Source organism: Aotus nancymaae, unplaced genomic scaffold (genome assembly GCF_030222135.1).
Source record: "Aotus nancymaae isolate 86718 unplaced genomic scaffold, 86718_ANA_hifiasm-v0.15.2.pri h1tg000250l, whole genome shotgun sequence".
NCBI lineage: Eukaryota > Metazoa > Chordata > Mammalia > Primates > Aotidae > Aotus > Aotus nancymaae.
Window position 1 is genome coordinate 2,884,636 of NW_026988665.1, and position 15,128 is coordinate 2,899,763.

The 15,128-nt window shown below is 59.2% G+C and overlaps 1 protein-coding gene across 1 annotated transcript in view; it reads right to left on the reverse strand.

The window, feature by feature from the left end:
- Positions 1–9,390: 9,390 nt before the first annotated feature.
- Positions 9,391–15,128, reverse strand: part of TTC34 (tetratricopeptide repeat domain 34) — a 32,184-nt gene continuing 26,446 nt past the window's right edge. Inside the window, exons 6-8 of the mRNA XM_012460972.3 lie at positions 13,542–13,812; positions 12,599–12,813; positions 9,391–10,336 (exon numbers count right to left, since the gene is read on the reverse strand). Of these exons, the coding sequence (XP_012316395.2) occupies positions 9,809–10,336; positions 12,599–12,813; positions 13,542–13,812 (1,014 nt within the window). The 3' untranslated portion in view covers positions 9,391–9,808. The remainder of the gene's footprint in view (positions 10,337–12,598; positions 12,814–13,541; positions 13,813–15,128) is intronic.

A 15,128-nucleotide genomic window follows, 5' to 3' on the forward strand; every position in this document is an offset into this window, starting at 1 on the left:
TCTGTTTCAGAATCTCCAGAATGAGTCCTCCTGCCCAGACCCTGGTCGGTCACGTTGGTGCTGCTGGAAGCTTTGTCCCTAGCCCCTTAGTCTGGCGGGGGAGAAAGGCTTTGAGCTGCAGTCAGGCTGGGATCCCATCCCAGACACTACCCCTGAGCCCCGGAAGGCGCTCCCTGGGGCCCGCTGGCTCTCCTGGTAGCCCCTGCCCTTAAGCCCAGCAACCCTCCCAGGAGCTGCAGTCTAGCCTGGAGGCTCCCTGGGCTGCCGGCCCACATGGAAACAAGGTCAAGGGGACCAAGCAAGCAGCTGGGGCTGCCCTTTCTGGGGAGCTGGGAGTGGGCCAGGGTCCAGCCTGGATGGAGGCTCCTGCCCTGGGGAGAGGCCAGAGCCCTTCCGAGCCCACCTGCCTGACAGCCCTGGTGCCGGCAGGCCCTTTCTGGATGTCACAGTGTCCCTTGTCTCCAAGGTACAAAGCCGCAGAGGGAGAAACAGACTCAGGAGTCTGGCCTACTCTCAGGAGGGGCTCCCTGGACCCTGGACCCCACAAGGCCAGCCCTGCGCACGCTCCTCCTTCCTGAACCCCAGGCCTGTCCCAGGCCAGCAGCCCCCACCTTGACCCAAGGCCACCTGGTGACCTGGGCTGCCAAACTTGGGATCCCTTATTCCCAGTTTCTTCCTGCTTCTAGGTGAGAGCAGGAGGCTCGGGTCCTGGCCTGGCACCTGCCAGCCGAGAGAGACTGGGAAAGGAGGTGACAGGCCAAGGGGCTGCAGAGCCTGAGACCTGGTCACCTGACATTCATGGACTGGCCGGTGCCAGAGCAGTGCAAACCCAGCCCCCAAAACCCGCACAGATGGCTGTCCCCCAAAACCCGTACAGACAACTGTCCCCCAAAACCCATACAGATGGCTGTCCCCCAAAACCCACACAGACAACTGTCCCCCAAAACCCGTACAGATGGCTGTCCCCCAAAACCCACACAGACAACTGTTCCCCAAACGCCCGCACAGATGGCTGTCCCCAAAACCCATACAGACGACTGTAAGGCTGAGAAGGCTGGCTGCCTCGCCGGGAGCTCGGATGCACACCCCCCGCCTTTGTCCGAAAGCTCAGACATGCTCGGGCATGTTCCCTTCTCCCCTTCTCGCACAGCCTGGCCTTCCCTTAAAGAACCCAGCATGCAAGTGGGGTCTTGTGATTCTAGCCAATAGCAACCAAGTCTTTCTAGCCAATAGCAGCCGAGTAATTCTAACCAATAGCAGCCAAGTCCTGTATGCAAACAAAGGCTTGTAACCTTACCCAATAGCAGTCCTGCTCTCCCACAACCAATCGAGCTCCTCCACTCCCTATAAAACCCCACGTCGGAGAGGAGTCCGTGCAACTTCTCTGGTCCCTCCTGTCGGACCGTAGAACCTCACCCGGGAGCCTGAATAAATTCCTTCATATTGGATCTTCTTGTGTTGGCCTCAGTTTCTTCTTTTTAAACTCGGCAAGAACAAACCTTACAATGACTGTCCCCCAAACACCCGCACAGATGGCTGTCACCCCAAACCCATACAGACAACTGTCCTCCCAAACACCCACACAGACCATCGCCCCAGACACCCACACAGAGATGCCTGCCAGACCATCCCCCCAGACACCCGCACAGACTGTCCCCCCCAGACACCGGCACAGACCGTGCCCCGCAAATACCCACATCATCCCCCCAGACACTCGCATAGCCAGAGCTCAGCACCTGAGAGGTGGACATTCATCCTATCTCTAGGGGGGCTTGGGGGAAAGTGGGTGTTCCCTGCCTGTCTTGCTCTCGGCATAGCTGTGGGATGTGGAGATCTGGGGAGCAGCCCCAGCTCAGGGGTTTAAGGAAGCAGGTGGGACGGGGGTTGGCGAAGTTCTTCCTGTAGCAGCCCCGGGGCCAGGGTGTGCCTCGAGGGCACCAGCCTTTGTCCACACTGCTGTGGGGGCTGCCCTCAGGCCCTGCACACCTGCCTGTGACTGCCCCACACTCGGGCTGGGCTACTGGTGGCAGGTCCTGTGCTCTGCTGCAGCCCAGCCATGCCCAGTGGGAGCAGAGCCTCTCCCCCAGGTCTGCCCAGCTACACTCTGGGGAGGCATGAGGTGCCCCACTTAGAGAAGACGAACAGGTTGGAAAAAGGTCACCGACGTTTCTGAGACACGCAGGGTGCTGGGACCAGAGCCAGGCCTCTGGGGTCCCCCACCTTCCTTGCCAGCTGCCTCCTGAAGTCAGGCCCTGGGGATCTGGGACAGGAGGGAAGGGGCCTGGTGGCTCTGCTGCCCCAAAATCTGTGTCATTGAGCCACCAGCCCATCCCCAGTAGCTGGAGCCTGTCAACTCCAAAGGTCTGAGACAGGTCTCAGTCAATTTAGGAAGTTTATTTTGCCAAAATTAAGGATGTGCACCTGTGACACAGCCTCGGGAGGTCCTGGTGACGTGTGCCCAAGGTGGTCAGAGCACAGCTTGGTTTTATACGTTATGGAGACCCGAGACATCCATCAACACATATAAGATGAAGTACATTCTTCTGAGTTTCTGATTAGCCTTTCCAAAGCAGGCAGTCAGACACGCCTCTATCTCAGTCGAACAGCAAGGGGGCAGCTTTGCCTTAAGCAGTTCTCAGCTTGATTTTTCTCTTTGGCTTAGTGATTGTTGGGGCCTCAAGATTTATTTTCCTTTCACTCTCCTAAAAACGGTTTTTTTTCTTCTTCTTCTTCTTTTTTTTTTTTTTGTAGATTTATTGCAGAGTTGAATGCGTGCGAATGTGTGCACAGTGCCAGACAAAGCTGTGGTCAAGATTCAGCTGGGAGAGGAAGGGGGCAGGTGCAGAGGAGTGTGGCCACCTGAGCCGAGAGGCTGTGTGGCAGGTGGCCGTTGTCACTGGTGCCCCGGCCAGGTCACTTGTCTGAATTTTGTGGTTGCAGCCTCCATGATTCCCTAGAGCTGTTTTTACCCAGAGCTAGTGAACAATTCTGCACATTGAATTCATGCTAGTAGAACCACTGTTGTGGCTTCCGTCTCACAAGTGGATCCCAAGTGACACATAAACTTGTACTTAGAGGGGTACCCGGAGACAGCCCCTCAAAGTGACACAGGAGACAGACCCTCAGAGTGACACAGTCAGGTACCTCTGGCTGGTGATGCCTCCGCCGGGGCCTCACTCGACCACGCTGCCTGCAGCAGGAGGTGACCCGCCCATGCAGCCTGCCTGGGCCACACCTGGCTTGTGCACCAGCTCAGCTTGTGGCTGGGCTGGGTGTGCCCCAGCCTGCTTGTGTTACAGTTTGTACCCATGAACAGTGGTTCCCACGTTCTTGTCCCGTGTCCAGGAAGAATGAGGAGATGCTGCCAATCGAAGGGTGAGGAGGGCAGAGAAGAATTTTACTGAGTGACGGAACAGCTCTCAGCAGAGAGGCGATGTAGGGGTGGTCCCTCACCTGAACTCAGGTTATGGGTGGAAAGTCTCATAAGTGCCGAAGCACGAGACTGAAGCCTCGGCAGGTTCCTGTTTGATAAATGCAACGTAGAAAGAAGAGTCTAGTTAGGAATAAGTAGCGTGAGTGATTAGATACCAGTCGTACTAACATTAAGCCTTGATTAAAGCCTTCTTGGACTTCATCCATGATCATCGAGGAACTTCGAGTTGCTGTGGTCAGGGACTGATGGGGACACTCTGGAATGTGGCACGAGGCAAGAGCATTAATACCTGTAAACATTGACTGGTGGTGCCCAGCGGAGATAACCTGTTGATGCCAAAGGCCAGCCCTGTCACACCCACATCAGGGTTGCTGGAGGGCATCTAAAATCTCCACGTCAGTGCCAGTGCTTGGGGAGGCAACCGCTGCTCAGCAGACCTTGGAAGGGAACATCCCTGTCCTCGGGTAAGTTGGAGAACACTCCACTCCCCCAGGCTCTCGTGGAAGGGTCAGTCAGCCTGACCGCAGCTTCCCGGGGCTTAACCATCTCTGTGTGGTGCTGTGTCTGTGGTTACAATCTGTGTCTGCTTTCACTCCCTACTTCTGCACCCGGTTCCCCTTTTGTAGACAGTAAGAAGTCGCGTAGTTCTTAAAGTCTTTGTTCTTACTCGGTGCACATAACGTAAAGCGCTGACACATCCCGCTGCCCTGGGCCGCTTGTTCCTTTGACATGTGATTTGCTTGACCCCGTCAGTAACTGTGGAGGACTCACCCAACTTACCCTGCCCCCCTGTTTTGTACCCAATAAAAGTCAGAGTGTCCAGGCACTGGGGCCTCTACGGTCTCTGCGTGCCGGTGGTAGTGGCCCCCTGCGCCCAGCTCTTCTTCTCTCGATCTCAGCGCATCTCTCTTTATTTCTATGGTCTCTCGTCTCTGCACCCGTAGAGAATACCCTCGAGACCCAGCAGGGCTGGACCCCGCACTGCTGGTCTCTCTCCCAGGGTGGCTGGGTCTGGGACTTTTACGGGCTCGGAATGGGGGAGTATGTGCTGAGTGGCTTGTTAATGCAGAAGAAGTCTTAGACAAAAGCACCACTCACAGGTGGGCACGACAGTGCAGAAAACCAGCCGGGAAGGGGTGGGGCCACGTGAAACAGGGGAGCGTGGGGTCAGTCGGAGGAACGCGTGCTCAGTGCTGGACAGCTTCTCGGTCTGGTCTGAGGATTTAATTTGTAGCCTGGTGTTATGGTGAACCCCAAGTTTCTCTTCAGAGAATCAGTACATCAGTATGTTCAGCTCTCTTATTCTTTAAATCTCTGTTTTAAAGTTTAACTTCCTTGTAATTCCAGTAAACAACCTTCTCCAAACTGAATGTTCACAACTGCTCCCCCTCCCCCCGGCTCTGTCCTGAATTATCCCGGTCACCCGGTCACCGCTGGCTACCTGCTGCCTGATGTGCCCGTCACCGTCCTTCCCACCAAAACACCCACCCTGCCCCTCCAGCTTGGACCCCTGCTCTTTTCCAAATAGCCAATCAGATTAGTTTGTGCGGTCTAACCCTAGCCAATAGGGGATGCCATGGCAGTAGGAATGACCCCCGGTCAGGCGTAAGTACCCTCCCCGCTTGTCCAAGCCTGTGGCAGCCACCGTTGCTCCGTCCGTGCGCCCTGCGCCCTTCTGTAGAAGTAACATGCCTTGCTGAGAGGACACACCTCCGACTGCTGCTTCTTTTGTGGCATCGAAAGTTTACTTATCACTTTGACTTTCAGGCTTTAAACTGTCTTTGGCGTGGGTGTGGAGTTTCGCTGGGAACACGCCTGTCTGCCTAGGATTCGTCTGTCTCCTGTCCCTATCGAAAGGTGAGGTCTGGGGGGTAGGTTAGTGTGCTGGTTGCTCGGGCTGGGCGGCGGGCCTGAGCTCCTGGCCAGGGGGAAGGGGAGGCTCTTTGCCCACAGCGTGCGGGAGCTTCACGGTTAACCGAGCTGTCCCCTGTGCTGGCCACGAGGCACCAGCAGAATTGAGGGCCTTGGGAGCCCAGGTGCTGCTGCACGAGGCTGTCGCAGCCAGGAGAAGGGCCACCACCGTGAGGGCTGCAGAGGTCCCCTGGGAGTTCAGCAGCACTAACAGGAAGGAGCCACATGTTCAGGTCTCTAAACTTAGCTTAAGTCACAGCCGGAGCATGAGGACTGCAAATGGCCACAGAAGAGTCCCTTGTTCCTTACAGGCTCGGGGCTGCTGCTGCTGAGACTCGGACACGCAGTTTAATTCTGAGCGTGTGACTGCAGTGTGCCTCACACTCACGCCTCACCACTGACACCTGGGCGCTGAGACTTGGACACGCAGATTAATTCTGAGCGTGTGACTGCAGTGTGCCTCACACTCACGCCTCACCACTGACACCTGGGCACTGAGACTCGGACATGCAGTTAATTCTGAGCGTGTGACTGCAGTGTGCCTCACACTCACGCCTCACCACTGACACCAGGGCACTGAGACTCGGACACGCAGTTTAATTCTGAGCGTGTGACTGCAGTGTGCCTCACACTCACGCCTCACCACTGACACCTGGGCACTGAGACTCGGACATGCAGTTAATTCTGAGCGTGTGACTGCAGTGTGCCTCACACTCACAGCGTCACCACCGACACCTGGGCGCTGAGACTCGGATGCACAGTTAATTCTGAGCGTGTGACTGCAGTGTGCCTCACACTCACGCCTCACCACGGACACCTGGGCGTTGAGACTCGGACACAGTTTAATTCTGAGCGTGTGACTGCAGTGTGCCTCACACTCACGCCTCACCACCGACACCTGGGCACTGAGACTCGGACACACAGTTTAATTCTGAGCGTGTGACTGCAGTGTGCCTCACACTCACGCCTCACCACCGACACCTGGGCACTGAGACTCGGACACAGTTTAATTCTGAGCGTGTGACTGCAGTGTGCCTCACACTCACGGCGTCACCACTGACACCTGGGCACTGAGTTGGAAGGAACTGGACGCTGAAGCTCGGAATGGGGATGTCCCTTTGGGCTCAGATGAAGCTGGGAATTGTGAACCCCCTGGTTCTCTGAGCCTCTCCTTCCAGGAGAAGCAGCTTGTCCTCCGGAGTCTGAGAGTGGCCTTTTTGATTTTTTATTTTTCGCTGGAAATCTCTGTGATAAGAAATGACGCTCGTTGTCATGAACCGCCAGAGCCACCCTGTTGCCTCTAACCTCACCCTGCTCCCAGGGAGCGGAAGGGTCAAGTACAAAGCCTGACTCAGGAGGAAACCATTTTCACACCAAATGCGTGTGAGATGTCTCAAATTCACACGCCGATTCCCGGGAACCGCATGGGAATGGACGGAGCGTATTGACGCAGCTGGATGGCTTGGCGTTATTGATACAGGTCCACTGACTAGAGATTCTGAATTTAATGCGCTGGCTCACATTAGCGGCTGAAAATGACTCTACCAGTTTACGTGGTTGAATGGAATCTGGATTTGCTGGCGGTCTGCGGTTACTGAAGGGGAGATGCCGGAATGTCCCTAGTGTCATGTCGAGGCAGGAATTGTGCAAGGCAAGGGCACAATTCCTTCCGTCCAGGCCCGATCTCTCTCTGCCTCCAGCTGAGCACGGAGGAAGAGGCAGGCCGGGGACTGCCCAGGGAAGTGGCCAGAGCAGCCGTGGACACGCCCCTGCAGGTGCCATACCCAGGCCTCGGGGACAAGCACATCCACGCCTTCCTGGAACCCGGCTTCGAGCACCTGAAGGGATCCCCACTGAGCACGGAGCACGCCGAGGCACTGCTGAGTGTGGGTGTCTGCTGAGTCCTGGAGCAGCTCCCTCAGGCAAAGCCGGGCTGGATCCCAGCAGGGATGGGATAAGGGGAACCGAGACTCACCCCCTGTGCTCAGGGCCAGTGTCAGGGCAGAGGTGGCGGGCCAGGGAAACAGCATGTCTTTGTCCGTCTGGGCTGCCCCAGCAGAATGGCAGAGACAGGTGGTTCATCAACAGACGTTTATTTCTCTCAGTTCTGGAGGCTGGAAGCCCAAGAAGAAGGTGCCAGCTTGCTCTCTGGGGAGGGTCCCTCCTGGTTCACAGACGGCTTCTCGCTGTGTCTCCGCACGGCGGAGGGGCTCAGGAGCACTCTGGGGTCTCTTTTATAAGAACACGAATTCCACTCATGAGGTTCCACCCTGATCACCTTCCCGAAGTCCCCGCTTCTGATACTATCACCTTCAACACATGAAATTTGGGGGGACGCAGACACTCAGAGCACAGCAAGGAGCCAGGCCAGGCAAAGGCTGATGAGAGAGACCCTCCGGGTGAGCCAGTGGCGGAGGGGGCAGCCCCTGGGGAGGGAGAAGCCCCTGGGGAGGGAGAAACAATGGTCCTGAGGCCCTGGAGGAGCCTCAGAGGGGCCGGCATCTGCCCTCAGCCTTGCATGGGGAGACAGGACAGGACGTCCCAGGTGAGGAGGCTGGGAGGAGCACTGAAGGTTGGGGGAAGGGCACCCCCAAGGGACCCCCATGAAAGCACCCTGAACGGTCAGCTTGGGATATGGGCTGGCTGGGCCCATTTGGGAGCTCTGTGAATGGGGAGGGCCCAGGCTCTACTGGAGGCTGGCGCAAGGCTCAGGCCGGGGTCTGAGCAAAAGGCAGCTTCACACCCAAGGAGGGGCTTCTGGGGCTGGCACCACCTCCCCGAGAGCCCCAGGGGTCCGGCATCAATCCTGTCCAAACTGTAGGACCCCAGGCCATGGACAAGACCTGGGCCTGCTTCTTCAAGGTCTGAACCCCAGGTGCGGGCGCCCCAACTTCAGGGGCAAGGTTGTTAGTGGTGGAAGGACTGTGAAGCTTCCAGGATGCTCCCTTAATGCGAGTAGGAAGCTGTCCCCTCCTTCCCAAGGCAAAAAGGTGTGAGGCTGGCTGCCCAACCCTGACTCATGCTGGGGCTGGGAAGTGGGGTGTGGGGAGGGCCGGGAAGCGGGGTGTGGGGAGGGCTGGGAAGCGGGGTGTGGGGAGGGCCGGGAAGCGGGGTGTGGGGAGGGCCGGGAAGCGGGGTGTGGGGAGGGCCCGGAAGCGGGGTGTGGGGAGGGCCGGGAAGCGGGGTGTGGGGAGGGCCGAGAAGTGGGGTGTGGGGAGGGCCGGGAAGCGGGCTGTGGGGAGGGCCAGGAAGGGGGATGTGGGAAGAAGGTTGCCCAGGTGCCATGGCAAGAGACTGCAGGCACAATCTGTCCCAGTGTAACAAATGATTACTCATATATAGCAATTATACCAAATAGATTTACTGATTACTTAGTTATAGCATAATAAATGATTACTTCTAGCAAGGACACCAATTACATGCTCAGTCTTATTACGTTACATTACAGAGGTTATTAACCTTTGCATTAGTATTACAATGTAGGAACATTTTTAGCCTCAGTATAGAAATAATCGGGTGAAATGTAATTCGGAACAGAAGGGACGTTGTGAGAAGTGCTCAGGAGGCGAGTAAATGCCTCGCGGTAGCGCCGGGTAAGATGCCCGTTACGGGCAGGCCTTGCAGTAACGCCAGAGCCTGTTGCTTAACAGGCTGTGAAGGGGAGTTTCCCTTTCACTGGGAAGTTCAATGAACACTGCTCCATCCGGCTATAGAGGAAGGTCTGACACCAGCCAGGCCGACCCACAGACATCCAGGGGCTTAAACACCTCTCCGTGGTGCTGTGCTCCGACGGTCACCATCCTCGTCCACTTTCACGTTCCACTTTCCCACCGATGCTCCCTTGTAAATTCTTAGAAGTAAGAATAGAGGAATCCTAAAAGCCTTTGATCTCTCTGATAAGTGCATAGAGATACTGACGTATGTGCCTCCCCTCTGCAGTGGCTGCCTGAGAGGGAGGGGCCCTCTGTACTGGACCCATGTGACCCCCGTAGTATACCCATGTGACCCCCTGAACTGTACCCACGTGCCCCCCCCCCCGTATTATCAGTATGTGATTTGCTTGGCCCCTGCCAATCACGTCAGATGAGTCACTCTCTGGCCCTGCCTCCCTGCCTTGTATACAATAAATATCAGCGTGTCCAGGCATTGGGGCCACTGCTGGACTCCACGCCTTGGTAGCACTGGACCCCGGCCCAGCTGAATTATTATTCCTGTGTCTTGTGTCTTTGTTTTCTATGATCTATCATCTCCTCACACAAAAGAACACCCATGAGACCCTGCCGGGCTAGACCCTGCAGTGGGGAGGGCTGGGAAGGAGAATGGGAGAGGGCCAGGAAGGGGTTGTGGGGAGGGCACGGTGGGTACCTCCCCAATTTGGGGAGCTGGATGCACTCCAGGGCCTGGACATTGGGTGCAAGTGCTAGGGTGGCCCCGTAATCGGGGCTGGGAGAGGGTCGAGCCCCGTCACTGGAGCCAGCAGCCTGAGGATGCCTCCCTCCGGATTCTGGCCTTCAGCCTCTTCAGGCCGCGGTGGTTGGGGTCCACCAGGAGGCCACTCTCGGCCGCTGTCCAGGCCTCCGAGTGACGCCGCTCCTCCAGGCAGCACTGGCCGAGGAGGAGGAACATGTGTGCAGTGGGGCCCCGGCCTGGCCGCTCACACAGGCTGTTCTGGGCCAAGGTGGGTGCCAACTTCAGGGCCTGGGCAAAGGCCCCCGTGGCCCCTGCCTCATCCCCCAGGCTGAGCAGCAGGCGGCCTTGACAGCAGAAGTCCTCTGCCCGCCTTGCAAGGTCATCATCCCCCGCAGCCTCCTGTAGCACATGGTCCAGGTCCCTGAGGGCCCGGCCAAACTCCTGCAGCTCGGCCAGGCAGGTGGCCCGCAGACGCAGGTGACACGCACTGCCACCACCGGCCAGGACAGACAGTGAGCAGTAGCCCAGCGCCTGCCCGGGTTGCCCTGTGTCCAGGAGGGTGCCGGCTTCCTGGGCTGCAGCCTGCACAGGGGACACAGAGAGGCGGGGAGTGCGGGGTCAGCCCTAAAAGCCCGGTGGCCCCTGCCCTGCAGAGCTCCTCTGCACAGCCAGCCTCTGCCGGCTCCCTGGGGAGGGGGGCCCCTGGGCTGCACAGGAGCTGCCCACTGCTTCTGGAGGGGCTGGCTGACCATGGGCAAGGGTGGGAGGTGGGGGGCAGGCATGGCAGAGGACCCCTCTCTGTAATTCCCACTGCCCTGGAAGCTGCAAACTGCTGTTCAGACCCTTAGAGGCCCAGCAGCAGCTCAAGGCCTGGCATCCTTGCCCACCGCCCCCCTCCCTGGGCCTCAGGTCAGGCACCTGGATTTCCCTCTCTCATGGCCCCACCCGCTGGGCCCAGCTTCCCTAGCGGTGACCACAGAGGCCTCCTGCCTCCGCCCCTCTAGGCCAAGCTACCTCTCCAACAGGCTGACAGAGCTGCTGCCCAGCCCCTCCACTCTGCCCAGCTTCTGAAGGCTGCCCCAGTCCTCAGGACAGTGGCAGACATGGCCCTTGCCCGGTCTCAGATCACATGCACCCTGGTCCCTCTCCCTGGGGCTGCCGGACGGAGGGTATAGCCTCTGCTGTGGGCTCCTGCTCGCCAGGCCTGGCCGTCCCCCAACTCCTCCCAAGCACTTTCCTGAGCCCACCCAGACCCAATCGTCTCATCTCTGACCCAGTTTCTTCACAGTCAACAGAAATCCGCCTGCCTCACTGGGTTCCTCCTCTGCTCAAGAACCTGCAAGGGCTCCCCACTGCCTGCGGAACACCGCACGGTGCAGGCCCCGCCTTTCTCGCTGGCCCTGCTTCTCTCTTCCAGCAGCCGGGCAGTCCTCGACGTTCCCTCCCCACTTGGGGCGCAGCGCACTCAGGACCCTGCCGGGCACGGCCGCAAGGGGCGAACGAAGCCCAGGCCTATGCCCGGTGTCCGTGCGAGGAGCCAGGGGGTTCCAGGGTCCCGGCTTTGCAGCTGGGCTCCCGCGGGGCACAGTGTGGTCTCTTCTGCCAGCTGTGAGCGGCACCAAGCAGGGCAGGGGCTCGAACCCCCGTCCCTCGCCTCCTGCGCGGCCCGCGGGACCGCCCCTCTCCCGGCCGAGGCGACCGACCCTGACGCTCAGCCCACGGCCCGGGGTGGTGGCGAAGCCTCGGCCCACGCAGGCCCCGCGCATTTGGGCCCACGGGGGCTCGATCAGACCCCAGGGGCCGCTGATCCGGCGCGCGGGGAAGGGCCGCGGACCGCGCAGGCGCAGTGCCACCCGGAGGGGGCGGCCTGGGCGGGGCGCAGGAAGCGGGGCGACGCCACTTCCGGCTCACTTTCCGCTCGGCCTCTGTCTCCAGGCAACCGTCCGCGTCCCGTAGATTCTTGCCCCCGCCGGAAGCCGCCGCTGCCTGGTCCCAGTCTGCGGCCTGGAAACCCCGCCCGGCCCCGCCTCCGGGCTCGGCGACCCCCGCTCAGGAGACCGCATCTAGCCGCCTCCTCTGGGCTCCGGGACCATGGCCCCAGCCAGGCTTCCCGCCCCCACCAGGCCCTCCTCCCCACTTGACCCCGGCGCAGCCCCGGAACCCCCAGTCCCTCCTGGGAGCTCTGAGACCCCCAGCCCGGCCTCCTCCTCTGGGTCCGGATAACCCGACCTCAGCCTTGCCCCTCGGCGCAGGGCTGCTGCTCTCCCTCCGCATCACCCAGCTGCCCCTCACACTGGTGCGGCCCCGACTCCTCCATGAGATCCCTCTGTTCGTCCCAGTGTGGTTTCTGTTTTCCTGCGTGGCCCCCGAGTGCTAGAACCCGCTGGTGTCAGAAAGCATTAGGAGGTGAAATCCTGCCCAGGCCCCACCGGGGTGTGGTTCTGAGTCCCTGGGACCCCAAAGCCCGCTGTGCTCCTGGCCTCCCCGCCTGCCCTCTCCCCGCCTGCACTGGGCTTGGGGTGGGCTTCCTGCCAGGCAAGGTGCCCCTGGCTGGCTCAGTCTGGCTCTGAGGGCAGGGTCCCCTCCCCTGTCTTGCACTCAAGTCACCTGTGGCTTATACACCCCATATAAAGAGGCCGACAGGTCGGTGGGATTGTAGGGCTAAGGTGGCCAGAGACGGTCTTCCTGGGCCAGAACTGGGTGCCTCTCACCCCACCCCAAACCCAACTAAAATCAACCCAACTGCAGAGTGAAGAAGGGCTGCTGGAGCGGTGGGCCCAGGGGTCTCAGGACTGTGTGCTGGGGAAGGTTGGGGTGGGCGATGTGTGGGGTTCTTTTGCGCACCTGGGCAAGGCTCTGCCGCTCCGAGGCCTCCAGGAGACGCAGTAGGCGGCTGAGGTCCGAGGCATCTGCCTCGGCCAGGCCCTGCAGGTCCCGTGCAGCCCCTGGCACGTCTCCCTTCTTGAGCCGGAGCAGGCCCAGCCGGGCCCGGGCTGCCTCTGACGCTGGGGTAGAGTGCAGGGTGTTTTGCAGGTGGGTGCCAGCCTCCTCGTAGCTGCCTGTCAGGGATTCAGGATCACAGTCAGTGCGTGGGGTGGGGCAGAGGTGCAAGAGAGGTGAGACTCACTTCAGCCCCAGAAGGAGCTGGGAGCAGAGGTGCACCGTGATTCCAGGCAGATCACACGGACTCACCGCTGACCCCACTCCATGGTGCTGAGCCCCTCACCATGTGCACGAGAAGGGGCTGCTTTCTCTTCTGGGCAACTAGAGGCAAACTCTGGGCCTACTGGAGCAGAGTGGCATGGAGGGAGCAGCCCTGTGGCCCCCAAAACCCTTGGGGGGGCAAATGCAGACTGCAGAGAGAGCTCCCTTTGGAATTAGTGGAGAAAGATTTCCACATGACCAGGGGATGTAGAAACCTGCAGGAAAGACCTACATGTTGGCACACGGGGCTTATGACAGTTCCTCCTGGAACAGGGCCTGACATCCTGTGGGCACCCGGGAAACAATGGCTGGAGGTTCGTGAATGAATGAGGGGGCGAAGTATCTGAGGCCTTTTATGGACCAAGATCATCTCTCAGTTTCTCCTCCGTGCAAGCAAAGAGCCTCTTTACGCACCAGGCCTCACAGGGGGCAGGGCCAGAGGTCATGGGATTGGGCTGGAAGGGACCTCGGAAGCAGGTGTGGTCCAGGTCTCTTTCTCCCATTTCACAGAAAAGGATACAGAGGTCAGTGGAGCGGGGACGGAAGCCCAGACCCCGTGTTCCCCTTTGGGGCCGCCGCATACCCCGTGCCATGAGAATGTCTGCGACGAGGAGGTGCCAGTGCGGTTGCTGTGCATCGATTCTGATCAGCGCCTCCCCCACAGCAAGGAGGCCTTGGGAGTCCTTGTCCTCGAGAGGGGCCCCAGGGTCCGGCAGCTGGCTCAGAAGAGCCCGGCAGCGGGAGTAGAGGCCCTGCGTGATGAGGGCCCGGGCCTCTGGCTTCAGAGAGCGGAGCTCGGGGACCGCTGTCTCAGGGCCAAGCTTCAGAGCAGAGACGAAGTCGTCCAGGGCTTCCTGCAAGGAGGGAGGGTGGGGCGGGTGCAGAGTCAGCCTAGGTGGAGAGACTGGGCAGAGGGCAGAGCAGGAGGGCTGGCTCCGTCTTTCTCATTCCCTGGTCTTCTCGTTGGGGTCCTAGAGGGTCTGAACACCTGGCTTCCTGCCCCTTCCCGCTTCCCTGTGGCTGCAGCCTCCTGCCATCACCGACACCCCAGCACCCAGCACCCTCAGGTTACAGCCTGAAACATCACCGACACCCTCAGGTGAGTGTGTTACAGCACAGAATAGCACGGACACCCTCATGTGAGTGTCCTACAGCCTTCAACAGCACGGAACACCCTCAGGTGAGTTTCTTACAGCCTGGAACAGCACCCAAAACCCACAGGTGAGTGCCTTACAGCCAGAAACATCACCGAAAGCCTCAGGTGAGTCTTACAGCCTGGAACAGCACTGACATGCTCAGGTGAGTGTGTGACAGCCTGGAGCAGCACCCAACACCCTCAGGTGAGTGTCGTAGAACCTCAAACAGCATCCAGCACCTTCAGGTTAGTGTGTGACAGCGTGGAACAGCACCGACACCTTCAGATGAGTGTCTTACCGCCTGAAACAGCACCGACACCCTCATGTGAGTGTCTTACAGCCTGGAACAGCCCCCAACACCCTCAAGTGAGTGTTACAGCCTGGAACAGCCCCCAACACCCTCAACTGAGTGTCTTACAGCCTGGAACAGCCCCCAACACACTCAAGTGAGTGTCTTAAAGCCTGGAACAGCCCCCAACACCCTTAAGTGAGTGTCTTGCAGCCCGAAACAGCCCCCAACACCCTCAAGTGAGAGTCTTACAGCCCGAAACAGCACACAACATTCTTAGGTGAGTGTCTTACAGTCTGAAACAGCACCCAACACCCTTAACTGAGTGTTACAGCCTGGAACAGCCCCAAACACACTCAAGTGAGTGTCTTACAGCCTGGAATAGCCCCAACACCCTCAAGTGAGTGTTACAGCCTGGAACAGCCCCCAACACCCTCAAGTGAGTGTCTTACAGCGTGGAACAGCACCCAACATTCTCAAGTGAGTGTCTTACAGCCTGAAACAGCCCCCAACACCCTCAAGTGAGTGTCTTACAGCCTGAAACAGCACCCAACACCCTCAAGTGAGTGTCTTACAGCCTGAAACAGCCCCCAACACCCTCACGTGAGTGTCTTACAGCCTGAAACAGCACCCAACACCCTCACGTGAATGTCGTACAGCCCGAAACAGCCCCGAACACCCTCAAGTGAGTGTCTTACAGCCTGAAACAGCACCCAACACCCTCAAGTGAGTGTCTTACAGCCTG